The sequence below is a fragment of the Megascapheus bottae genome, chromosome 16 (assembly GCF_031878675.1).
Source record: "Megascapheus bottae isolate mThoBot1 chromosome 16, mThoBot2.hap1, whole genome shotgun sequence".
Taxonomy (NCBI): domain Eukaryota; kingdom Metazoa; phylum Chordata; class Mammalia; order Rodentia; family Geomyidae; genus Megascapheus; species Megascapheus bottae.
This window is the reverse complement of record NC_143524.1, coordinates 7304409-7331375: the sequence shown is the minus strand read 5'-3', so window position 1 is coordinate 7331375 and position 26967 is coordinate 7304409. Positions and strand designations below refer to the sequence as shown.

The 26967-nt window shown below is 44.7% G+C and overlaps 2 protein-coding genes across 4 annotated transcripts; one reads left to right on the top strand and one right to left on the bottom strand.

The window, feature by feature from the left end:
* The first annotated feature begins 272 nt into the window (after positions 1-272).
* Tmem216 (transmembrane protein 216) lies at positions 273-4656 on the top strand. Its single transcript, XM_090348683.1, has 5 exons — positions 273-322; positions 722-823; positions 1864-1956; positions 3762-3963; positions 4192-4656. Exons 1-5 carry the CDS (start codon positions 310-312, stop codon positions 4205-4207), a joined length of 426 nt encoding a protein of 141 aa, XP_090204809.1. The 5' UTR covers positions 273-309; the 3' UTR covers positions 4208-4656.
* A 2128-nt stretch (positions 4657-6784) lies between these two features.
* Cpsf7 (cleavage and polyadenylation specific factor 7) lies at positions 6785-26961 on the bottom strand. Of its 3 annotated transcripts, none has more exons than XM_090347568.1 (10): positions 26883-26961; positions 26116-26224; positions 19300-19518; positions 18399-18502; positions 17889-18061; positions 15057-15471; positions 13969-14087; positions 12619-12787; positions 11751-11918; positions 6785-8224 (listed from the first exon to the last, which is right to left on the bottom strand). In XM_090347568.1, the coding sequence occupies exons 2-9, from the start codon at positions 26167-26169 to the stop codon at positions 11756-11758; spliced, it is 1416 nt and encodes a 471-aa protein (XP_090203694.1). In that variant the 5' UTR covers positions 26170-26224; positions 26883-26961; the 3' UTR covers positions 6785-8224; positions 11751-11755. The 3 variants fall into 3 exon arrangements, with proteins under 3 accessions (XP_090203694.1, XP_090203695.1, XP_090203696.1); XM_090347569.1 differs by having other exon boundaries at positions 17916-18061; XM_090347570.1 differs by having other exon boundaries at positions 26810-26937.
* Positions 26962-26967: the final 6 nt, after the last annotated feature.

The following is a 26967-nucleotide window of genomic DNA, read 5'->3' as shown; positions in this document are numbered from 1 at the left end:
CCCTCGGCTCGCCTGCAGTTTGGGTCAAGCTTCGCTGGTGACTTAGTCGTGGTGTTCCCGCTCCATCCCGGTTCGCACACATCACCCAATCCTCGGGTGGCAACAGCCCTAGGGCTGCACCCTAGTCCGGGAAGCCGCGGAGGAGGGCTTCGCGGGCGGCCCCGCCCACCGCCCTGCGCAGGCGCGGTGGGCCGCGATGGCCCCGCCCCCGGGGGAGGCGGGGTGACCATAGAGTACATCCGCTTCCGGCAGCGCCTCGCTTCTCCGGGAGGGCCGTCGCCGCGTCAGCCGTTTCCATGGGGACTGAAGATGGCGCCGCGAGGTGAGATTCTGGAGGTGTGTGAATCGCTGGCTGCGGTCCCGTCCGTGCACTTCCAGCCTCCCCAGCTCCCTTCTCTCCCGGAGCTCCACCTACGCCCCGCTCCTCCCGCCGGGGACGTCGCCCCTCGCCGGTCCACACCGCGGCCCTCGGGTCCGGTACCCTTTAGATCCTCGGCCGGGCCCGCGCTAGCCGCGGCTCAGCTGCGCCTGGCTGTTGTCGGAGCGGGCTCGCCGGGCTCTCTGCGCCCCCGCGGGGCTAGATCAGCTGTGAGTGCCCTCTGGACTTGCTCCCCCCCGCCCCGCCTGACCGTGGGCCACCCGCAGTGCCCGCCCGGGCGAGCTCGACCGTCCTGCCTCCCCTCCCGTCCGCGTGCGTCCCACGAGTGCCTCTGCTTTTCAGGTAAACGGTTATCCTCCACCCCGCTGGAGATCCTGCTCTTTCTCAATGGGTGGTATGATGCCACCTATTTCCTGCTGGAGCTCTTCATATTCCTGTATAAAGGTAAGGAAGGACCCTGTGCGCGTCCCTCCTCCTCCTCCTGCTCCTCCTGCTCCTGCTCCTGCTCCTCCTCCTCCTCCTGCTCCTGCTCCCGCTCCCGCCTCCCTTTCCCACCTTGGCCCCTGAGCCTGTGCTCACCTCTCATTCTTTTCTGTACCCCGCGGTCTTCATCTGGTTGCGCCTCCGAGATGAACGCAGTAAGCAAACCCTTCAGCAAGGATTTCTTTTCCGTCTTTGATTTGTTTTTGTGCCGGGACTAGGTCGGGCTTGAACTCACCTGGAGTCTGGTCACTCTTCCTTTAAGACTGGCACTCTACTGCTCCACTTCCAGCCTCTTGTTAGTTACCTGAAGACAGCGCCTCAAAGACTTCTGCTTGAGTTGGCTTTAAAGTGGGATCCTCAGATCTCAGCGTCTGGAGTAGCTAGGATTACAAGTATGAGTTATGGGCAAATGGCTACGAATTTTTTTCTTTCTTTCTTTCCTTTCCTCTTCCTTTTCTTTCTTTCTTTCTTTCTTTCTTTCTTTCTTTCTTTCTCTCTCTCTCTCTCCTTCTTTCTTTCTTTCTCTCTCTCTTTCTTTCTTTCTCTCTCTCTCTCCTTTCTTTCTTTCTCTCTCTTTCTCTCTTTCTTTCTCTCTTTCTTTCTCTCTTTCTTTCTTTCTTTCTTTCTTTCTTTCTTTCTTTCTTTCTTTCTTTCTTTCTTTCTTTCTTTCTTATTTCTTTCCTTTCTTGTGGGTCGTGGGGCTTGAACTCTGGGCCTGGGCGTTGTTCCTGAGCTCTTCAGCTCAAGGAACCCTTACTGACCCAAAGATGCTCTTCAGTGGTGTCTGTACGCTTGTATGCCCAGTCAATTGGAGAAGTGGAGTCCTCAGCTCAGGAGAAAAAGCCTCCCTCTAACCGAGTTTTGCCTTGAGTTAACATATCCTGCAGCTGTAGTACTGTCTCTGCTTCATAGCTACTCCATGGAACACAAGACTGATGCTCTGTCCCTGAGTGACTGGCAGTTCTTACATGCTTTGAAGACTGTAGCTCTTGTATTGGCAGGTCTGCTGCTGCCATACCCAACAGCCAATCTTATACTGGATATGGTGATGCTCCTCCTTTATTTGGGAATTGAAGTCATTCGACTGTTTTTCGGTGAGTGTTTAATCCAGAGAATATTTCCATTCCTTATGGAACAAGCTTGTTCCTGTAACTTAATTACTGAGACTAAGTCTATAACCTGGGCTCCATATCAGATCTGGTAATGTCTCCCATTACTGCCTCCTTGAAGCTTCTAGCTGCTGTTTCCTATGTGGGGACAAGATTTACTTCCATTGCTCTCTGTAGGAAGTTGCTAAAGAACACTAATGGTCACTTCCCATGAGTGATTACAGGGCAGTATTACTTAGTAACTCAGTAACAAAAAGCAGACTGGAATAAGGTAACAAGGTAACATTTTCCCATGGTCTACAATAAACAAATTTATAACATTCAGCTTTAGACCTGGTTTAGGGGAAGTGAAAATTTTATATAGTTTGTATTACACATATACATACATACATACATATATTTATTTATTCATTGCTGGTCCTGGGACTTGAACTCAGGACTTAGATACTGTCCCTGAGCTTCTTTTTGCTCAAGACAGGCCCTTTACCACTTAAGCCTCAGCACCAAGTCTGGTTTTTTCTGAGTAGTTTATTGGTGATAAGCGTCTTACAGACTCTCCTACCCAGGCTGACTCTGAACCTTGATCTTCAGATTTTAGCCTTCTGTGTAGCTAGTAGTACAGGTATGAGCTACCACTGTCTGGCTATTTATTTATTTTCTAATATTTTCTCTTTTTAAAATTTTATTGTTGGGGTAATGTATAGAGGGGTTAGTTATATTCATCAGGTAGTAGGTGTATTACTTCTCACACATTGATACCCCTTCTCATGTTTTTGTCCATGTTTCCCTCCCCCACCCTCTCCCTCTAATATTTTCTGTAGAGAAACAGACTGAGTCTTGCTATGTGGCTCAAGAATGCCTTAAATTCATAATATGCCTTAATTCCCCAGGTACTGGGATTACAGGAAGTGTGGCATCATATTTTGCTTATACATTTTTTTTTTGTTTGTATTTTTTGTATTATTGTACTGAGGTTTGAACTCAGGCAGGCCTTCTACCACTTGAGTCACACCTGTAGCCCTTTTTTAGGATTGGGTTTCCTTTTTTGTTCTGGCCAACCTGCATAGCAGTTCTATTTAATCTTCCCTCTCTAGCTGTGATGACACGTACATAACAGCACACCCAGCACCCCACGCTAGCACTAGGCCAAACTCCTGGCCACATTTATTTATTTATTTATTTTTGTTGGTCATGGGACCTGAACTCTGGGCCTGGGTGCTGTCCCTGAACTCTTCAGCTCATGGCTACTGCTTTACCCCAGGGCCTGGGCATTGTCCCTGAGCTCTTCAGCTCATGGCTACTACCCTACCCCTTGAGCCACAGTGCCACTCACTCCTGATTTTCTGGTGATTAACTGGAGATAAGAATCTCATGGACTTTCCCCAGGCTGGCTTTGAATCTCAATCCTCAAATCTCAGCCTCCTGAGTAGTTAGAATTACAGGCTTGAGCCATACACTCAGCTGTCTGAGTACCCACTTTTTTTTTTGCCAGTCCTGGGACTCGAACTCAGGGCCTGAACACTGTCCTTGGCTTCCTCAAGGCTAGCACACTCTACCACTTGAGCCATAGCACCACTTCTGGCTTTTTGTATGTATGTGGTACCGAGGAATTGAACCAGGGTCTTCATGCATGCTAGGTAGACACTCTACCACTAGGCTAAACTCCGGGCCCTCAAGTACCTACACAAAAAGCTTTTTCTGCTATCTAATCCATCCCACTCCATCCATCTTTCCCTTGTGGCCAGGAAAGTAGGCTACTTGGAGGTGACTCCCTGGGCTGTGTCTTACAGGTACGAAGGGAAACCTCTGCCAGAGGAAGCTGCCTCTTGGCATTAGTGTGGCCTTGACCTTCCCATCTGCCATGCTGGCCTCCTACTACCTATTACTGCAGACCTACGTGCTTCGCCTGGAGGCCATCATGAACAGCATCTTGCTCTTCTTCTGTGGCTCAGAGTTGTTACTTGAGGTGCTCACCCTGGCCACCTTCTCCAGGTACTGCTGCCAAGGGCTGGAACCCCACCCTATCTCCGGAGGCTCAAGGGGTCTGGAGCACTAGATAGAAGAGGTGGTCTGCACCTCTTTCCCATGTCCAGTTAGGAGAAAGTGTCTCACTCAAGAAAGAGCTTGTTTTTCTGGGACTGGAAGACTTAGAATGTGGAATAGGTCAGGCCAATAGCTTTTGTTCCCAAGTCTTTTAACTTTCTTTCTTTCTGCCATCAGTATGGAGAGGATCTGAGGCTGACCGCACACATACTTGTACTTTACACCGTGTGAAGTGATACGTCAGATGGCCTGGTAAAGGTGTGCAGCCCACCAAAGGCCAGTGATCATCTTCTTCTAAACCAGGAGCACCCGCCGCACTCCAGTACAGGCAGGGCAGCGTGGCCTCCACCTGGGCCCTCCTCAGAACAGTTTCCTGCTCACCTCGCTTTTGGACATCATGGCCAAAGCCTCTGGTGTGGGCCACTCATGCTCTTTGGGCCTGACCCACCCGCCCCCTGTATGTGCTGAGCCACACCTCTGGCGTGCATATGGAGTACCTCAGGAAGGTGGGCTCCTGAGTGATGCCCCCGCCCCACCGCTCAGGGACCCTGAGCTGCAGAATCTTTTTAGTAGTTTATAGTTATTTTTCTATTCTGATCATGAAGCGAACACTACTTTATAATAAATATGTATTTTCTGTTGTGGGGTCGTAGCCTTTTTCTTATGACACCTATCTTTTGGATTTCATCCTCTACAAGAATGCACACAGACTATCCCAACAGTGATTCCTCAGCTTGTGTTTAGTGTTACACTGAGACAAAAAGGCAGCGATGAAGGTGTCTCACTGCTGCAGGCTGTAGTCTGAACTGATATCAGAGGACTTGTTTTCTGCAGATTTCATCTGCAAAAGACTTGAATTCCTCTGTCTCTGCCACAAAGGCAAAGACAGCATCTTTTTTCTTTCCTCCTCCTCTTCCTCCTTCCTCTTTTGCTGCTTCTGCTTCTTTCGTGTTTGTCAGCACTAGGGCTTCCCTTTTTGCCATCACAGATGGTGCTCTACCACTTGGGCCACTGCTCTACTTCTGGCTTATTGGTAGTTAACTGGAAATAAGAATCTCACGGACTTTCCTTCCCATGCTGGTATTGAACTACGACCCTCAGATCTCAGCCTCCAGAGTAGCTAGGATTATAGGCATGAGCCACTGGCACCCAGCCCAAAGTAAGCACCTTATCTCATTTTATAGATCCTTTCCAGAGTGGGCTATGTGGAACTGGAAGTAGCCAATTCTAAATAAATAAATAAAATTGAGCCAGGCAGACCAGAGGGTCTTTAATCTCCACTTAACTAGGAAAAGGCTAGAACAAGAAGCATGACTCAAGTAGAGCTCCAGACTTGGAGCGGAAAGGTGAGCAAGAGCACAGGTCCCGAGTACAAATCCTAGTGCTGATACACATACAAAATACTGAATTAACTAATGAGAACATCCATTTAATGTGAGACAATGAGGCCCTACATGTATGTCTTATCTCTTTCCCCAAGTAGCCATGTTTGTAACTATCCCTGTCCCCTTTTTAGCTTCAAGAATTTGCCAGGATCTAGTAGGCACCAAGTGGCTATGCCTGTAATTCTACCTAATTCCTCAGATCAGGTCAGAGGATGGGGATTTGAAGCTTAGTTCAGGCAGACAAATCCAAGGGACTTTTAGCTCTACTTAACTGGCATAGAAGGTAGAAATGGAGGTATGGCTCAAGTGATAGAGCAAAAAAAAAAGGAGTGAAAAAGACCCTGAGTCTAAGTTCCAGTTCTTGCGCCACAGGAGGCTAAGATCTGAGAATCCAAGTTCAAAGCTAGCCTGGGTAGGAAACCCCCCTAAAAGCTGGAAGTGGAGCTGTGGCTCAGGTATCAGAGCCTGGACAGCACCCAGGCCCTTCAGTTCAAGCCCAGGATGGGCTTAATCCTTCCTGATCTGGATGTCTTCAGGAAGAACTGTACAGTACAGAAGTAAATGTCCTTTAAAAGTTAAGTCTTAAGAATCATGAATAATACAGGATGACATCCAGGCTTATTAGCAGGCTAAGGAAAAAAAGCACCCCCCCAGGTTCACAGTAGAGGTCGAGTGTCACCATGGTCACAGCCAGCCACGCCTGTATAAAACTTGTTCTTTGTGCAGTTCCAGCTAAGAACTCGGCTATTATCCCAAAGCATCTATATCAGCCCACACCCACACAAATCTATTCAATGCAGAATCCGTGAAACAGCTCACACCCCATTTATTATTTAAAAATATTTTGTTACAAAAGGAAAAAAATACAATGCAGTATAAAAGATTGACAGCGTCATCAAGTTTATTACACAATTTTCAACCTATCAGAAAGACAAACAAATCACCGACAACAGGGGGGACGGGGCCTTGGCCTTTTGAGGGCTTTTTTTTTTTCTTTTTCCTTTTGCTATCAGGAAATAAAACTAAAAATTGTGTCATTGAGTAAAAACAAAACAAAAATGGGGAGAAAATTATTCTCCAGGTAAACAGTTCTGATATTCTATATATTGTTTTCTTTAAAACTGTCACCTTACTTGGTTTTCTCTACATTTTAAAATGACACCAGAGCTGCTCTTGAGGATAAGCACGTCACTTAACACTTGGCCAGTTGGGCGGGTGCCATGTTCTGAAGTGGAGGTGAAGGCAGGGCTAGGGACAGGGGAAACACAGCTACATCCTGTAGCCTCTGTCCTGTGGGAATGTGACTCTCCAACCCTGGGGGATCTCCCTCATCCACTGAGGGGTTTATAAGAAACGTGCTGGAAACAGAGGAAGGGTTGTTCAGTCCATTTCAGTCTCTTCCCACTGAGCCAGCAAGGTCTCCAGTGGCCTATACCTCACACACCCATCTCCTCACCTTAGCTGTCATATGCCCTGTGGATACATGCAAAAGTCATGCCCCATACGGGCACTGCAGGACCCCCGTTCCCGCCACCTCCTTCACCAGCATCATCACAAATTGGATGTTATGGGGCAAGCAATTCCTTTTGCCTATGTAGAAAATGACCTTCAGAATGCTGGTCCTTAGAGCTCTGAGATGAATTCATTCAAGTCAGGCTCCATTTCTTCCTTGCTCTTTCCTCATCAGAGGTAGGAAGTACCTCCAGGCAGAATGTGGAAGGTATTGAGTCAATAGTCAAAAGGTGGAGAGAAAATGAATTTGACTTGACCTGCATACTAGTGCCAGATTATCTGGTAATAAGTAAAAGTGTGTACCTGGGAGATGCAAGCCCATGCTTACATCAAACCTGAAGACAGAAGAGCCTATGGAAGTAGGCTAACATCCCACCCAAGCTGCCTCCTTCCCCATCCTCCTGGTTCTTCAGTAGGGCTCTTGATTGCTGAGGTCCCAGAATCCCCATCTCCCAATGGCAGTACCTTCCTCTAAAACAAGGAAGCAGCCTTCTTGGGGGAAGAGCCCTACATGTTACATGGAAAAGCCCTAGGGAAAGGAACACTGAAGAGCTGGTTATTCCAAGAGGTAACCAAGCACTAAACCAAAGAGGGTGGTAACTGGCTTGCCATCCTTCCCAGCTGAAAGCAACCTCCTGGGCTGCTCTGCTTTGGAAGGACAAGTCCACTGGGAGCTCAGGCAGCAGGGAGTCAAAAAGGTTAAGCACTCTAGGAGGGCAGAGAAATAAACCGTCAACATTTGAGAGGGCAAAACCAAGAACAGTAGCTTTTCAAAAGGTAGTTTCTGTTCTCATAGTCCCTCCTCAAAGGAGTTAAAGAAATGGGATACTAGCAAAGATTCAGACCCTCTTGGCCCTATCAAATCTAGTGCTGAGGGCAGGCCCCTGGGCATATTTTGGCACACCCAGTCACTCTCTTGGATCATATACATGGAAGATTCAATTCCTCTGGGAAGAAGTCTTCCCATCAACTTTACCACTGCACTGCTGAAAAATTAGAAACTTGTTTCCTTGGACAAAGCACCATTCTCTATGGGGACCAGGGGAGTGGACATGTTGCTTTTTTCCTGTCTGTCACCCCAACCCCCACCACATGAAGTCTTTAGGTTCTTTTCCCTGGCAAAATAGGAAGTGTGGGATTGGGAGGGCTGCCAAGCCATCTTCAATCCTGTAGGACAGAATGTATTGCCTGGGTGTCTGGAGGGACTTAGGGGTTTGGAGGAGGGGAAGGGGTGGAGCGGCCTCCGTCCTTTAGTCCTGATCAAGGTGAGGAGATGCAAGTCCATTAAAAAACATTTTCTTCCAACCAGTGTCCTGCAAACAAGAACATCAGAAGAGAAAGAAAAATACTAGTGAGAGGGTATTTTCTGATTGACAGGGGCTTACATGAAACACACTAGCATTTTCTTAAATAACAACATAAGAATCAGGATGCAGGAAGAGGACACAAGCCTAGCAAAGTAGAAGAAACTTATAGTAATGAGGAATACTGCGTACTGAGTGGTAGTGAGGGAATCTGTAGGGCAAATATGTTTTTAAAGAGTAGTATTACCTTACTTTAACTTTAGGGGAAACAACAGAATGAGATCTTAGAAATGAGTCCAAATAGGAGATTTTGTCTGGAAAGAAACTAATTTTTCAAGAAAAGTTCTTGCACGGGACATGTGAAATTTAAATGCCATTTCCAACAATCTCTTCAGTGCAATCCTTAAGAGGAAGAAAAAAAAATCTGGAAATGGGACATTACAATGGTAATCAAATAGTAACTGTGTCACCAAATCCATCCACTGCAAACACCCTAGAGGCTGTAGCAGGGAGCTTGTACTTCCACAGCAAAATCCTCAATCTCTGATCTCTTTTATAACAGCACTGGTTAAAATATCCCAAACTGTGATTACACATGGGTGTACATACACATAACACTAGAGCTTTTCAGAAGTTGTTCTAAAACGTAAAAGATTTTTCAATTGTTTCTAGATCAGGTGTGGGAATATGAGGCCCATAGGCCTTACAAGGCTGGTGAGATCTTTTGGCATGTGATCAGACAAGATATATGCTTTCAGTGACTGCCCCAAACCACCTGCCCATTTTGACAATTTTGTATGGCCCTGGAGAATTGTCATAAATATCTAAATGGACCTTTGTATCCTTGCCCTAGGTGATAATGGTGGGGATGGCAGCAAGGAAACACGAGATATAAGCTGGGCACCAGTGGTGCATACCTGGAGTCCTAGCTACTCAGGAGACTGAACTCTGAGGCTTATGGTTCAAAGTTAGCATAAGCACAACATCTGAGAGACTCATATATGACAAAAAGCCAGAAGCAGAAGTGTGGTTCAAATGGTAGAGCACCAACCTTGAATGAGAGTCAAGCAAAAGCCCATGGCCCCGAGTTCAAGACTAAGTACCAGCACAAAAAAGTATAGGAATATTAAACAGGAATCACTGGGCCACACCAGAACAACAACAACAAAAAAAACAGCTTAGGAGGAAAGAAAATAACCAGCAGTAGTCACCACCATCAAAGAAACTTCAGTGTAGTTGAGACTCTTTATCTAATAGAGTCTGTTATGCTACTCCTCACATCACCACCAAACCTGAGATAACTAGTACATGCGTCCACTATCACAGTGCTTCCAGTGTCTACACATGGCAGTATGCTTGGTCTGACCACATGAAAGACAAAGAGTTGAAAGAGGAAAATTAAATTCAGCTTAATTTCTACTAATACTCAAACTGAAACACAGCCTATACAAAATTGCTTACCTTTTATATATGCATATATTGTAAATAACTGCATACCTTTGACATGTTTTATAAGGAGGAATCATAAAACCTGGAGGAGATATTTAAGGGGAAATAAAATATCCACCACACGGCCTGACCCTCTAACCCTGAAATGATACTTTCAGCTTGGATCCTTAGAACCTGGTCTGGCTTTTCTCTGCCCAGTTGACTTTTCTAAACACCTAGGCAGGCAAGTGTCTGTCTGTCTGTCTGTCTGTCTCTTTTTTTTTGTACCTGTCCTAGGGGTTGAACTCAGGGCCTAGGTAGGGCCTGGGTGCTCAAGGCTAGTGCTCTACCATTTGAGCCATAGCTCTGTTTCTGGCTTTTTGACGAGTCTCAGAGACTTTCCCAGTCTGGCTTTGAACCAATGATTCTTAGATCTCAGTCTCCTGAGTAGCTGAAGTACAGGTGTGAGCCACCAGTGCCCATGTCTCATTTTCAATAAAGGAAAAACTCAAGCCCATTCTCCATTTCACACCATTTCCCAAGATAGGGTCTAGCTGGGATTACAGGCATACACTACCACACATGACTGAATCCCCATACTGGATAAAAGTTGAATGCAAAGTTCAATTTTCATTGAATCAGAAAGATAGGAATGAAGTGAGAATAGCTCTACTTCAAGCAGAAAACATCTTAAACCAGTAAGGCATTGACACAGTTGAAGCCACAGATTACCTAAGAGCATCTCCAAGTTCAAAGTGTACATGCACATGCCCTCAAACAAAGGTCCATACAGAGGGAAGTAAAAGATCCCTTCAGCTGAGTGCCTATAATCCTAACTACTCAGGAGGCTGAGTTCTGAGGATTGCTGTTCAAAACCGGCCTGGGCAGAAAAGCACTTGTGAGATTCTTATCTCCCAATAACCACTCAAAAATTCTTAAGTGCAGCCATGGCTCAAAGTGGCAGAGTGGTAGAGCAAAAGAGCTCAAGGACAGTGTCCAGGCCCCAAACCAACAACAACTCAAGATTCCTTCACTGGGCCACTCAGCCTCAGCTCCCAGAGGGGCCATGTTCTAAGGAAGGACAGAGGAGTAGCAAAGAAGTAGCAGAACAGCAGTGTCTGCGCAGAGCACAGAATTCCTTAAGGTCTATCTGTTTACAAAATATAGATCTGTTGTCTTTCTCTTTACCCTCCTCAAATGCCTTACCTCAGAACAAACACAGAATAAAAGGACCATACAATTATCTGCTAGTCAACACTGACAGATCCTAGTCTGTTTCCCATAGAAACACACCAACATCTGCTCTCCCTTCATTACATGTTATCTATCAATGATTCTTCTTCATATCCTTTCAGATAAGATGACAAACTGGTAGAATTTCACCTGGAAATACAGGACCCTCGCCCAAAGCACAGCCTTTCTGAGAAGGAAAACCACAGAAAGCAGAGATGAGATGCAGGGCAACTAAATCTTGTTCGCAAAGCAGAGTCCATGAATCCAGACAATCCTAACTGAACTTTACAATTACATGAGTTAATTATTTTTTCTTATTTGTTTACTTAAAGATCTTATTGAAAACAAATACATCTTTCTACCACCAGCTCTCTCTTGCATAAAAACTCAATTATCAAATTCATTTTTTTTCCCACTTGGTACTGGGGCTTGAACTCTAGGCCTTGCTCTCTCACTTGATTTATTGCTCACAGCTGGCACTCTACCACTTACGCCAAATTTCCAGATTTTTGCTGGTTGATTGGAGATTAAGTCTTTCAGATTTATCTAGCTCTAAACCAAAATTCTCAGATCTCAGCCTCAACATAGCCTCTCAGAGATTATAGGCATGAGCCAACTAGTGCCCAGCCCCAATTTTTTTTTAGTAGATATGAATTCTTAAAGTCATCAGTATTGTGCCTTAAGTAAAAAGCAATCCTCTTTGAATAAGAAATTCTTTTCTGTCTTGATCAATTTGCCAATGTTTACTTGAAAGTTCTATATTATTAAGAACTTAGCAGAGACAGAGAAACAGAGAGAGGGGAGAGGGAGGGATTTCAAATAAATAACCATCTTTCATAGAAGATTAGTCACAGCCAGGAATGAGTCTTCCTACCTTTCTCAGTGGTGGCGGTCCCGCTCTCTATCCCGGTGTCTTTCATGCTCCCGGTTCCTTTCTTGGAAATAATCATCATGCCGATCTTCATTATGAAGCAGATCCCGGTGCCTCCTGCTGCTCTCCCGGGACCGGCTGGGTGACCTCTCTCTGGACCGATGTCTTTTCCTATCAAAAAAATATCCTGCAGCCTCACCCAGAGTAATTTTGGTATCTGCCCGTATTTGCCTGAAGTACTCATCTACACCTCCACACCTCTACAATGGGCATACTATCTGAGGATGTAAGCCCTTTGGGGATTTATCTTTTGTGGGAAAAGAGTGAAAGTTAAACAGTTAGGATCTTACTAACACATCAAGTATAGTGTTAAGAATTTTAGCCAAGTGCTGATGGCTCACATCTAATCTTAGCTACTCAAAAAGCTGAGATCTGATGTGATTTGAAGCTGGCTGAGGGCAGGAAAATCTAATACTTCATTTATTTATTTATTTTTTTAAGTGCTGGTACTGGCATTTGAACTCAGGGCCAAGAATTCTCCCTTAGCCTTTTTTCTGCTCAAGGCTGGTGTTCTACTACTTGAGCCACAGCTACACTTCTGGCTTTTTGACAGTTAAACGCTACTTGATGGTTAAAAAACTATACTAGTTCCCACCTCCCACCCCCGGTAACTCCACTGCTTTACCCAACTTAAGTTTCAGGTATTATACACTTAACAAAACTTTAATTTTTTTCTTTAAAACATCAGAGAAAAAACTCTTTCAGCAGGTCCTTATCAGATAGATACCCTACACTCCATTTTTTCCCCTAACCAATTCCCAGAAGAACATTGTTCAGGGCTGGTCAACTGTTGAAGCAATCATCAACTCACCTGGAAGAACTCCCACTGGCACCCACACTGTAGGACTTGGCCTCGATGCCATGAAGACAGTCCTTTAAAGAGGAGATGAGGACTCGGCAGCGCTCATCGTTGGAGACCCGGGACTGCTTGATAACTGCAATGGCTGTGAGCAGTGTCTCAATTGCGTCACTGTAATCCCCTGACGGGATAGATGGGAAAAGCCAAGGATGAGCAAAGGCAGTAAACTAACTGAGTCAAAAGGAGAACACAGGAGGACACACACCAAAATTAACTAGCTGTTTCAAAGAAGTGTGGCAATATGGATCAATCAAGCACATATGCCAGTGTTTTTTCATCTTTGTATGTGTGTATATGTACTAGTACTAAACTGGAACAACTGAAGACAAGGGCAACGTCCCTTAGCTTTTTTGCTCAAGGCTAACATTCTTACCACTTGAGCCACACCTTTATTCCTGGCTTTAACTGGAGATAAGGGTCCCAAGGACTTTCCTACTTACGCTTTCTTTGAAAGTGGATCCTTAGATCTTGAGTTGCTAGGATTGCAGGTTGATCCACTGATGCCTGGCAATGGTTATGAATCTTAACAGAGACTGTCAGATGCTGCTAGTAGATGTATAAACCCGTATATATATATATATATATTTTTTTTGTCCAAACACAATTTGACATTAAAATATAGTATGCAAACAATAAAACCCAACAATTCTAAAAATTTGTGTTCGTACAGAACAGCACATTTAACAATGTTTCCCTTGGTTATATTGCTTTTAATGAGGCCTGCCTAAGAAAAAATGGTTACCTAAATTACTAGTAAAATCATTAGAAACATGAGGTAAACCTATGGGTAAATAAATGCTCTAAAGGAACTGAAAAGCAAGTTAAAAAATATATAGATAGATAGTCAGGTGTGGTGGCTCATGCCTGTAATCCTAAACTCTTATCTCCAATTAATCACTAGAAAACAAGAAGTGGGCTGTGGTTCCAGAGGTAGGGCAATTACCTTGAGCTAAGGAGCTCAGGGACAGTGCCCAGGCCCAGGGGTAGGGCAGTAGCCTTGAGCTGAAGAGTTCAGGGACAGTGCCCAGGACCAGAATTTCAAGCCCCAAACAGACAAACAAACAAAAAAACCACAAAAGGAGATGGTATAAGTCACAAGGTTGGTTTTCTAAGAGCAAGTTTAGATACTGGCTAATACCATCAGAGCTGCCTTCAAAACCAAGAAATCAAACTATGTGTGAAGTGTATCACAACTGGTATCTTTAACAGTGCTCCAATTCTACTTTATTGAACTTTTTCCAATGAAATGACAAAACAAGGAAGAAACTGAAGGCAAAGAAAAGGCAGCTGGGTAAAAGTTACCTGCACTGGCTCCAGATACCGCTTTGGAAATGGCACTGCTAGAAATCGCTCTGTTTCGTTTCATGATCTCTTCAAATTCTGCTTCACTCACTGTAGAGGGCGGGGGGCCCGAATCTCGGCTGCAGGGAGATAATACCATTTTTCATTGCCTACAGCTCTTATAAATTTTACCATATCCTACAGCACTCCTATTTATATTCTACTGTACAATAGCTTCATACTGTACATGTTCAATTTCACTTTAAGGACAGGATTTATGTCATATGACAATGCTAGACAAGTATTTGTAGCAGCCATTCATGGCACTCAATATCAAGTTTCTTTCTTTCTTTTTCTTTGCCAGTCCTTGAGCTCAGGGCCTTGAGCTTTCTCTAGGCTAGAGCCCTACCACTTGAGCCACAGCACCACTTCTGGCTTTTTCCTAGTATGGTGTACCAAGGAATTGAACCCAGGTCTTCGTGTATGTTAGGCAAGCCCTCTTACCACTTGGCCAAACTCCTGGCCCCAATATAAAGATTTTTAAAAGGAGATACTAAAGATACGGTTTAGGTCAAAAGCTAAAACACTAAATAAAAAGCACCATGGAGTGGGCTGGGAGTGGTGCTGTGGCTAAAGCAGTATAGAGTGCTAGTCTTGAGGAAAAGCCTAAGGATAGTGCTCAGGCCCTGAGTTCAAGGCCCAGAACTGGCAAAAAAAAGAAAAGAAAACTGGTGTCTCAACACCATGACACTAGTTTCCATGAGGAAAAGCTCAGGACTGTGCACTTTTTTTTTTTTTGGTTAGTCATGGGGCTTGAACTCTGGGCCTGGGCACTATCCCTGACCTCTGCAGCTCAAGGCTTTATCGCTCTACCACTTGAGCCACAGCACTACTTCCAGTTTCCTGGTAGTCAATTGGAGATAAAAGTTTCATGATTTTTTTTTATTGTGCCCGGCTGGCTTTGAGCTGTGATCCTCAGATCTCAGCCTCCTGAGCAGCTAGGATTACAGGCATGAGCCACCAGCACCATGCTTCTGTGTATTTTTTCCAGAACTGCTTTACAGGCTGTATACTTGGCTCCAATCTGAAGAGAACAAGACCGTTCTTACCTGCCATGGTGGTTATAGGGTGTAGAGGCCTTCATGTAAGTATCTGGTGGAGGCCCCACTGTAGCATTTGGTGGGGGGAAGAAGGCTGGATTGAGGTGAAGGGCAGGTGGGACAGCCCCAGGGGGAGGTACAGCAAGATGAGGAGGTAATCGAGGAGGAGGAGGCATGAGATGCTGGTAGTGGATGCCAGGAGGAGGAGGAGGAACCCCAAAACTTGAGGATAGAGGTGGTGGGGGTGGAATTGGGGGTGGGGGCAGACCCATCAGGGGAAGGGCTGAAGGAGGGCGATTGAAGTAAGGAAGCACGCTGGGGGGCTTATCCACACGAGCAGATGAGGGCACAAGATTCTCAGAGGGTGTGGCTCGTCCATCAGTAGAGTCACTAGAATCTCGAGAGTGGGCCCGTGGAGGTATTCCTACAAAGCAAATAGAGCTGATGTTACTGCCAAAACTTTACACATACCGACTGGACCAGCTTATTCTTCAGCAAATCAACTGACACCTCTCCTGAGGAAGGTAATTGCAGTAGCTGAGACAGAAGGAAAAATTATTATTTTTTTTTGGGGGGGGGGTTCAGAGATAAAGATTATCCCAGTTAAGACAAACCCAGAAAAGAACATTACTCAGAAAAGTCCTCCTGTATGTCAAAAGATGCTCTTCCACATACCCAAACTGGTAACCAAGATTAGGAGAAAGACACACTTGAAGAGCATATGATGCTTCAACTTTATTCAAACATTGTTAAATATGCAATTCATTAACAACATTTCAATGATCTAAATCCTATATGGGAAATACTACCAGATCATATCCTACATGATAGGGGTGCAGAGCATGTTCGTATGCAGATGCAAACCTGGCTTCTGATGTTAGGTCACCTGGTTACATCTGTCTGTCCTTTCTCATTCTCAGGCTAGGTATTAATCACAGGCTCCAACAAAACATGATTATATATGGCTTTGCAATTTTTGGAGGTAGAAAGATTCTTAGAAAGTACAGAGGGAATGAAGAGTAAGTCATTATCCCTGCCCCAGGCAAGTCTAAGGTGGAACTAAGTATGATGATACCACCTCAATTTCTCTACTTCAGAATACAGCCAGTGGTTGCTATAGCACTCTTGTTCCTTGTGCCTTAAACACACGGGAACTGTTTTCGTTGTGGGGCTTGGACTCTAGGCCTGGGCGCTGTCCCTCAGGTCTTGAGCTCAAGCCTACCATCCTATCTCTGGGCCTGGGTGTTGTCCCTGAACTCTTAAGCTCCAGGCCACTGCCCTACCCCTTGAGCCTTGGCACCACTTCCGGTTTTCTAGTAGTGAACTAGAGATAAGACTCTCAGGTTTTTTAGTGCCTAGGTTGGCTGGCTTTGAACCTTGATCCCAGATCTCAGCCTCCTGAGTATCTAGGATTATAGGCATGAGCCACCACATCAGTGATGGTGCCCAGGCCCAGAGTTCAAGCCCCATGACCCACCAAACAAACAAACAAAAAAAGCTTTTTTGCATCTATGGTCATCTCTTTTTGGAGAGAGGGTAAGAGTAAGTATCAATACTGAGGTTTAACTCAGGGCTAGGTAGGTCCTTTATTTGAGCCATACTACTAGTCTGAGAAGTGGCCATCTTTAAGCCACTTACAGAACCACATCTATCAAGGTGACAAGACTGAAAAATAACCATCACAATTGCCTTTTCAGAAAGATAATACCAAAGGAAGAAACAGCTGAGTAGAAAGACGTAGGCACATCACCCTCAATGAAGCTGTAAAATTATGTATCTTTTTTTGTTGTTGTTCAGTCATGGGGCTTGAACTCTGGGCCTGGACCCTGTCCCTGAGCTCTTCAACTCAAGGCTGGGCTCTACCACTTGAGCTGCAGCACCATTTATAGTTTCTGGTGGTTAACTGGAGATGAGAGTCTCACAGACTTCAGTGCCTGGGATCGCTTTGAACTGAGATCCTCAGATCTCAACCTCCTGAGTAGCTAGGATTATAGGCGAGAACCACCAGTGCTTGGCTCAGTTGATTTTTTTTTTTTGGGGGGGGGGCGCAGTCATAGGCTTGAGCTCAGGGCCTGAGCACTGTCCTTGGGTTTTCTCAAGGCTAGAGCCCTATCATATGAGCCACAGCACCACTTGCGGCTTTTTCTGTATGTATGGTACCAGGGAATTGAACCAAGGGCTTTGTGCATGCTAAGTAAGCACTCTATCACTAGGCCCTCAACTGATCCCTCTCCCCCACTTTTTTGTGGGTCATGGGGCCTGGGTGCTGTCCCTTGAGCCAAGCCCCACTTCCCATTTTCTAGAGATTAATTGGAGATAAGAGTTTCAGGCCCTTTTGTGCCCGGGCTGGCTTTGAACCTTGATCCTCAGATCTCAGCCTCCGGAGTAGCTAGGATTATAGGCATAAGCCATCCTGCCCAGCTCCTCAATTGATTCTTTACCCTCCCAATAATTATCTTTATGTATACTTCCAGGTGGCTGCTTCTTTCAACTCAGCCCATTATTGATATGACAATTTTTTGATAAAAACAAAGGGAAAATATGCAAATTAAGAGTTGACAGGAATATTTTACATCATGTATCCTTATTAGATGGGGATACATGCTCCAAGCAGTAAAGTGACTTGTCCAAAGTCACACAATGAGACAGTGGCAGAACCTGAACTTACCTGGCTTCCACTGCATGATTTCATCTATGCAAATCTCACTTTGTGGCTTACAACTGATCATGCCACCACTGACAGCCACCAGTGCCCTCCCTCACGTGTGTCCACACAACAGTCTTAGCCCACAGAACACAAACCCATAACCCTCCCCCCTCATACAGATGGTCTCCACGTACCCCCTCTTGGGACTCGGACGCACTCACGTTTCCGGGCCTGTGCCTCAAACTGTGATAGGTTCTGCCGGGTGGCGGGCCTCACATCTACTTTTTCTCCATTAAGAACTTTTCCTGGCAGGAGTTCCAATAACTTGTGTACAGAGTTTTCAGAGGCGACCACCACCTCAGCATACCTTGAGGAAAAGAAGTCAGAATGAGTGATTTTTATCTATTTACCTACTTGGCAAAGCAAAGGATCCCTATCTTAAGCTATCAATAAGAAAAAGATGCCACCCTATAATGTTCTTAATATTTTTTGGAGAATTAAAAACCAGTCTTATTTTCCCCATTAACAAATGGGCATTCTACCATACTGCAGCTAAGTTTCCATTCTGAGTTTATCCAAACAAGACAGTAAACTGGACAAGTGGTTGCAAGGGTTAGACCCAGGGCCAAAATATAGTGTGGATATCTATTATCTGCTTCCCTAATAGTTACAAACAAATAGGGCTTCCCAAATCCAGACCTCACCCTTTGGATTGGCCATTTGCTCGATTCTCTGCAAATTTCAACTCCACCACATCATAGACTCCTATAGAGCGAATAACCTGGATCAGCTGCTGGTCTGTGGTCCACTGGGGCCGGCAAGATGGAAAGGGAGAAATGTCAAGAATTCTATCTACACTTCAAAATGTCCCAAACCTAGGACTCCAGCCACAAGTACAACTTCCCAGAGAAAACCCCAAAGCCAACGATACTTTAATTCCTGTAGGCTTCTCTTGTTATTACTCATACAGAATTCAGAATCCATTCACCACCCCCCCATTGCCTATTTTTAAGAATTAAGACTGGCCCTATTTTAATTTTGACTGCTATTTAGGCTAGCTGCTCATCAGTTCAAACACTGATTGCTAGCAATTTTTATTATACATCCGTCAGGCTAGAGTTGCTTGACAACCACTAGAAGTTTCCCCACAGTGTGTATATATACACACACACATATATGTATGTATATGTATATATATATGCATATTTGAACAAATCACACCTCCCCACCAGCCTAAAGACATGTTAGACAATAACTTGTAAAAGTCACTACCTACCCCAAATGTATTAGAGCTATCAAGATTTTTTTATCCCCATCACCCACCATTATCACAGGATCATCTAATGACCACCAAGAGTTCAAGATGTTCACTCTGAAATGTTGTCCCACAGATGACCCTGCTAGACATAAAGCCCCAGGGTCAGGGGCAGGGCAGAAAAGGCATCAGTACATCCGCAGGATAGTTCTCTTTCAGAGATCAATCCAACCTGATCCCAGGGAAAAGAAATCCAACCCCATCAGTGCACAAGACAGTGCACCAGTGTTTTCTGAAAATGCTCCCAGTGTTCTTCCTCCAGCCCACCCCCTTTGGTTACCGTTGCTCACCCAAGAGAAGCTGCCTACATAGACAGCTGCTCGTCTATTCCTCAGACCACTGTAGGTATACAGAATTGCAGGCGTCTTGTTGTTGGGCTTGGGAGATGGCTCCTGGCGAACAGGAGGTGGTGGCTCAGCACTGCTGCTTCTGTCATCTGATGGCTGGGAGGTGGCTGTCAGCACATCATCATATAGGTCAATCTGATCTGTATTGTTGAACTCTGAGTCCTAAAAGATGAGGGGGTGGGCACAGGTCCATTTGCAAAACTTTCATTTTGTTCTTCCTATTTCATACCAGTTTACTGAGAACCCATAAAGACTTTCTAGTCCTATGCAAAAAAAAAACCTTCATTTGAAACTGCATCTTAGTTATGTTTATATAGATTTCTCGCCCAAGACATTATTAGTAGTGTGAAATAGCTGACTTTATCCACCTAGGAGCATCAAAGGATACATTGTGAATGAACATGGAAACAGAAAATCATGAGACATGTGTGCTGTTATTAGTGAGGTCAGCTCTAAAAATCATAGCTCAGATGCACTAACAAAAATCTGTCTTGAAAATTTTATGCTACTTCCCAAGTCCAGTGTTATATAGTAGTATTATTTAATACTAAATAAAACTTGTTTATAAATATAAATAAGGGAATGTTAAAGTGGATACCAAAATGCAAAACACATTGGAAGTTACTGATTTAGAGAAGCTCTGAAGCTAACAGAACATATCTCAATAGTCTAATAACTACTGAAGAGACATGAAGTACTGGGAACGTGGCTCAGAGGTAGATTGCTTTTGCTTTGTACATCAGACCTTGGCTTTGATCCCCAGCACTGCTTACTGATCCAGTTGTAGACCTTCCTAATTCATGTATGAGTTATGATTTCCCCTGTGGTTTAAGGAACAGAAAGGATTTAAAAGTCACTGGATTCTATTCAATGATCTAATGCTTAGAGTGCATTACTAGTCTTCCTGCCATATGTGTGGGTTCTGTACCCAGATTTAACCAACTATTGACTGACAGTAGCCTTTAAAAGGTTAAAAGTGGAGCCAGGAGTTTGGCCTAGTGGTAAGAGTGCTTACCTAGCATGCATGAAGACCCAGGCTTGATTCCTCGGTACCACACATATAGAAAAAAAGCTGGGAATGGCACTATTGCTCCAGTGGTAGAGCTCTAGCCCTGAGAAAGCCCAAGAATATACTCAGGCCCAGAGTTCATGGCCCAGGACAAGCAAAAAAAAAAAAAAAACAGTTAACAATATAGGGATAGGGATATAGCTTAGTAGTTAGTAGAGCGCTTGCCTCAAAAACTGTGTTCAGTCCTCAGCACTGTCAAAATAAAATTAAGTCATCTATAGCCAAGTACATGAAAGGGGTGTGGGTAAGTTATATGCAAACACTAGACCACTTTTTTTTTTTTTGGCCAGTCCTGGGGCTTGAACTCAGGATCTGAGCACTGTCCTTGGGTTTTCTCAAGACTAGTACTCTACCACTTGAGCCACTGTATCACTTCTGGCTTTTTCTATGTATGGGGTACCAAGGAATCGAACCCTGATCTTTATGCATGCTAGGCAAGCACTGTACCACTAGACCAAACTCCTGGCCCCTAGACCACTCTTTTTTTTTTTTTTTTTTGCCAGTACTGGGGCTTGAATTTGGGGCCTGGACACTGTCCTTGAACACTTTTTGCTCAAGGTTGGCGCTCTGCCACTTGAGCCACAGCATCACTTCTGGCTTTTTCTGAGTATGTGGTACCGAACTGAACCCAAGGTGTCATACATGTTAGGCAAGCACTTTACCACTAGGCTTCGCTCCTAGGCCCTAGACCATTTCTTTAAAAAAATTCATTCATTCATTCATTCATTCATTCATTCATTCATTCTGCCAGTCCTGGGCTTGTACTCAGGGCCTGAGCACTGTCCTTAGGCTTTCTCAAGGCTAGAGCCCTACCATTTTGAGCCTCAGCACCACTTCTGGCTTTTATAATGTATGTGGTACTAAGGAATTGAACCATGGTCTTCATGCATGCTAGGCAAGCACTCTATCATTAGGCCAAACTCCTGGCCCTAGACCATTTTTTTTTTAAAATAAGTGACTTAAGTACCCAAGGATTGTGGTAAATGGAGAAAGGGACCTGAGACCAATCCCCTGAAGATATTATAGAGCAAGCAACTGTACTTTGCATCACAAAGACCTAGCAGCACAATTTCTTCTTCTTCTTTTTTTTGCCAGTCAGGGCCTGAGCACGTGGGCTTTCCTCAAGGCCAACGCTCTACCACTTGAGCCACAGCACCATTTCCAGTACCGAGGAATTGAACCGGCGTCTTCATGCATGCTAGGCAAGCACTCTACTACTAGGCCAAACTCCCAGCCCACAACACAAAAAATTTTAAGGATTTTTCAATGGAAACTTAAAAGACATTAAGAAAAGGCAATATCTTAGATATTCAATAGAACTGTATTATGATTCCTTTTGTGATTCAGAGATGTCTAAAAGTTAATGTAAAAATTGTCAGCCGGATTCTGGTGAATTATGACTGTAATCCTAGCTATCCAGGAGACTGAGATCTGAGGATCTTGGTTCAAAGCTACCCCAGGAAAGAAAGTCCTTGTGACCCCTATCTTCAATTAACCACCAGAGAACTACAAGTAGAGCTGTGGCTCAAAGTAGGGGAATGTTAGCCTTGAGTAAAAAAAGAGTTCAGGAACAGCACCCAGGTCCTGAGTTCAAACCTCATAGCAGACATAAATAAATACATACATACATACATACATACATACATACAATTAGTAAGCTGTAAGTTACTAGTAAAATAACATAGATTTGGACAGCTCAGAGACCAATTATATCACCAGAAACTTCTTCATATTTAATAAGCTTCAAAGTAACCAATAACTACTGCTAACCAATTTCCTCCTTCAAGACCACTTAAAGAACAAGACAAGCTTAATCTCTGAAGACCCTGGAACATAGATTACCCTTTAGAAATGAAAGTATTCAAAGATTGTTCAAAGACTCCAATGGTCTCTCTGGGTATCTCAGTTCAAAGAAGCTGGTGGAACAGCACAGGAAGGCAAGGAGAGAGTTCTACTGAAGAAATGAAGCATCAAGTTGCGTCTAGCACAAATAAGCATTTTACTTGCTTATCTAGCAAGAGAAAAATCAGGTAAGGTCTTCCAATTGTCTCATTATCAAAGCTGATAATTTATCTAGAGATAGATTAGGCTGAGACAAAATGTAATTCTACATGTTAAGTGGAAAACCACATTTAACATGCAGTAGTATTCAGAAACTTTCATTCTGGAAAAGTTAAACAATATGCATTTAATATGGAATAAGTATCTCAAGAAGAATTCTGTGTGCAATAGCACACAAAGAGCTGAGACTGCAACTTGAAACTCTGCTTCGTTGTAAACAAAAAAAACAGGTAAGATTTTCCTCACCTGTATGCTCAATAGTCCTATTTTCAAGCTCTTCTAGGTTTCTGATTAAAAGATGCAACTAGCCTAGAACTGATTTTTCTCAAAGCAACCCATTTGATTCTAATATATTGTACCAGGGTTGAATTAAAATTTGGGCTTCATACCCATCTCCATAGTTCTCACTTTGCACCTTCCGTCCATCACTGTTATCTGTTACTCTGCATTATTATTATTATCCATCACCATCATTCTTGCCCTCTTCCTGTTCTGAGCACAGGATTCATCCCCATCCCAACATCTTACCTCACTAGCTCTGGCTAATGCTTAGCAAATGGAAGTAGCTCAACTATACTTACTGATGGAATGAAGGAAGGAAAAGAGCTAGGCATACTGTGCCATGGAACAAAGCCAAAGCACCCAGGAAAGCAGTGGTTCTCGGTCACCTTTCTATACTTTTACTCCCAGCCCAATAGAGTAGGCCTGCACAAGAAGCTTTTGTAGCACATGTTATAACAGACCAGGGTTTAAGAATCACAAGGTTCTATCTAGGAATTATGTTAATGTTCCTCAGGGAGCAAAGTCTACTCAAGAGGAGGTTCTTATGCAGCTTAAGGCAAGTCAATGATAATCCTAAAACATTCTAAAACATAATTTGTACTGGCTCCCTCAGTATATACCAACTTGTAACAATCTTGCTACCTGCAGTCTTGTTTCATTTTGAACAAATCCTTTTTTAATTCCCAGCATTTTCTCAACATCAAATGTTACCTATCTGGTATAAACATCTAATTGACTCCACATACTAAGATAGGAGCAAAAAAGTCAAGTGGCCAGGCAAGCATGAGCACAAGTCTCCTTAAGCCTTGGTACCAGCAAAGAAAGAAAGAAACAATTAATTGTTGAGGCCTATGTCTATATGGACAAATCAGTGTCCAGTCTAGATTACATACTAAGTTCCAGTTCCATCTAAAGTATATCACAAGACCTGTCTAAAAGAGAAAAAAGCTGGGCACTGGTGGCTCACATCTGTAATCCTTGCTACTCAGGAGGTGGAGATCTGAGGATCATGGTTCAAAGCCAGCACAGGGAGGAGCAAAAATGTTCAAGGATAGTGCCCAGGCTATGTTTAAATCTTAGGAGTGGCACCTCCAAAACAAACACCAAGACTCAAAGAAAGAGAGAATCTTTTTTTTTTTTTGCTAGTCCTGGGGCTTAGACTCAAGGCTTGAGCACTGCCCCTGGGCATTCCTCAAGGCTAGGGCTCTACCACTTGAGCTACAGCACCACTTCTGGCTTTTATTGTGTATGTGATACCAAGGAATTGAACCCGGGTCTTTGTGCATGTCAGGCAAACACTCTACCTCTAGGCCACACTCTCGGCCCCCAAACAATCATTTTTTAAAGACCAAACATGGCATAAAGTCAAAGACCCTGTTTTGCTTATTTTTCAAAGTGAACTAGCAACACTGTCAACCACATAGAGATGAGGAATTAAAATACTTGTTAATAAATAGACAGGAACTTTAAACATTTTTCTTAATAAGACAACTAGTAGTCATAAATAGGGGACTTCAAAGTTTAACAGAGAAGACACAGGGAAAATGCTATTACAAAATTTAATTAGGTTAGATGTGGTGGTGAATGCCTGTGGTAGCAGCTACTCTGTAGAGGCAAGGTAGTGGTTCAAGTAGTACAGACCCTTTCTGAAAAGCAAACAAAAGTAAATGGACTGGCAGTTCAAGTGACAGAATACTTGCCTAGCAAGCGTGAGGTTCTGAAGAAAAGTATAACTGGGGCCAGAGGTATCACACAATGGAAAAGTTCATACCTAGCATGTGCAAGACTACCTAGTTCAGCCCTCAGCAGCCCCCTACTCGTGCGGAAAAAAGTATAATCTGCATAGCTGAATAGTAGGTTTAATGTAGTTCAACTGCTCTACTTTTGTATATGCTTTAAAACCTTAACATTTGAAGCCTTGATATGGACCTGGCAATTGCACATGACTATAGCTCCCAGCTACTCAAGAGGCAGAGGTAGGAGAGAGGCAGAAGAGAATGGCAGTTTGAGGCCAGCAAAAGTGGGAGACTCTACTTGAAAAACTAAAGCAAAAAGGGGTGGAGGCATGGCTCAAGTAGTAGAGCACTTGCATTAGGCTGAGTTAAAAAAAAAAAAAAAAACCTTCAGTATAACCAAAATAATAAATGCCACAATGCATCAAAAAAAGTTTTAATAATTTTATGCCAATTAGGGCAAGGGGAGAAAAGGGATGTATTAGCCTCCTTTGTTGCCTCATATCAAAGTCAGGGTCCAAACAGGGTATTCTTCTCTACTCCATTCTTTCCACGCTCTTTCCAGATCTTTATGTATACCCATTGGAAGACACCGATAAGAGCCAGCTTGCTCAAGGAGAATGGTGCTGAAAATAACCCAGGTAAGATATTAGTAAGTTTTAAATAAGGATTCTAGAATATTGTTGAACTCTGACCTCAAGGTCACAGAACTGAATTGCATAGACAATCATTTCAGGGGAAATCCTAGTTTCCTAATACCATAAAAACATGAAGCTATTAACCAATCTAACAAAGGGTGAATGAATCCATACTTGTTTTCTAACTGGAATATCCTATGTCTCTACATTCACTTCTTCCATCCCTCCCCCTGGTGTCAATTGTGGGGCTTAAACTCAGGGCACAGGCACTATTCCTCTGTATTTTTTGCTCAAGGGTAGTATTTCTAACACTTAAGCCACAGCTTAACTTCTGGCTTTTGATGGTTTTTTGCAGATTCCTGCCTGGGCTGACTACGAACCAAGATCATCAGATCTCAGCCTCCTGACTGGCTATGTTTACAGAGCCCAGCCTTACTCTATCTTTTAAAAGGCTCACTAATTCAGTTTATATCCAAGTGCCTGTGGACATGGAGACAACTGGAATAGAGCTGAAACTAAATGATGTAGCGTTCTTGTGCTTTAATGGGAGACCAGACTATCATCATTGGGCTGACTTCTCAAAAAACATTAAAGAAACAGTTACCAACACTGAACTCTGGAATACTGTAACAAAAGCAACTGACGGTTTTTAAAGCGTGGTTAGTCTGTGAGGAGATTGACATCCAACTTTGGATTCCTGGGGAAGCAAATTCCACAGGTTGATTCACTGTTCTAGTTACATCACATTTTTATTTGCTCTTAAAGCAAACCCTTTAAAATCTAGCCTGGAGGTGGAAATTAACATAAAGCGGAATGGAATGGTCAGTAGTCTTTAGTCTCCACTAGGGGGAAATTCTCAAGATGATGGGGGGGGGGGGATAATTTTTCTTAGATCCAACAGACTCCTGCTTTAAGTCCAGGCGAGTTTGACGGAAGTAATTCCTCAGTAGATGGGAGGAAAATCCCCACCCCTCACCTGGTTGAACTCCTCATCAGCGTATATATCAATCAAGTCCACTCCTTCTGACATGGCTCCGCAAAGAAGATCTCGGGCCGGGAGAATGGACAAAGTGGAAAAGCTGCCACTGCGATATTCAGAAAAGGACAGGCATTAGAAGGCGACAAGAGGGTCCCGGGCCGGGAGAGGAGGACGATGGTTGCCAACCTCCGGTCTCCAGAGACGCAGCAGCATCCCGGCAGCCCGAGCTCGGCCCCACCCGCTCCGCCCCGCCCCGCCCCCGGCCTCGCGCCGCCCCCAGCTCTCCCAGGCCTCCCGGGCTCGCGGGGCTCGCTGCCCATCACCCGCGGGCCCGACCCGACTTGCGCCCAACTAGCGCCGCAGCCGCGGGTGGCGCGATGGGAAAATCCCAGGCCTCGGCCCTCGGGGGGGCCTTCAGGCCGGGCTGTGAGGAACGACCGCGGCGAAGCCCGCTACCTCAGCCGGCCGCACCTGTCTAGGCCCCCGAGCGGCACCGGCCAAGCCCCCGAGGTTCCGGAAGCTCCCGCCACCTCCGCCTCCCACCCAGGCCGGGTTCTCGCTCCCCCCCCTCCTCCGGCTAGGCCTCTCCCACTCGCTCCCCACCGGCCGGGCTCGGTGCCCTCAGCCTCCTCTCTCAAAGGCCCAAGCCGCCCTCCGCCCGCGGACTCCGGCCGTCCCAAGCTCAACCGACCCCCTCCCAGCCTCAGCGCCGGCCCCGATCCTTCTTCCGGCACAGCCGGCCCCCGTCCGCGCGCCCCCGTTACCGGGAATATGGCGGCGGCGGCGGCGAGTCCGGACTAGGCCCGAAGCGCGCGAACCGCTCTCCGCCCCAGGTCCCACCCCCCCCTC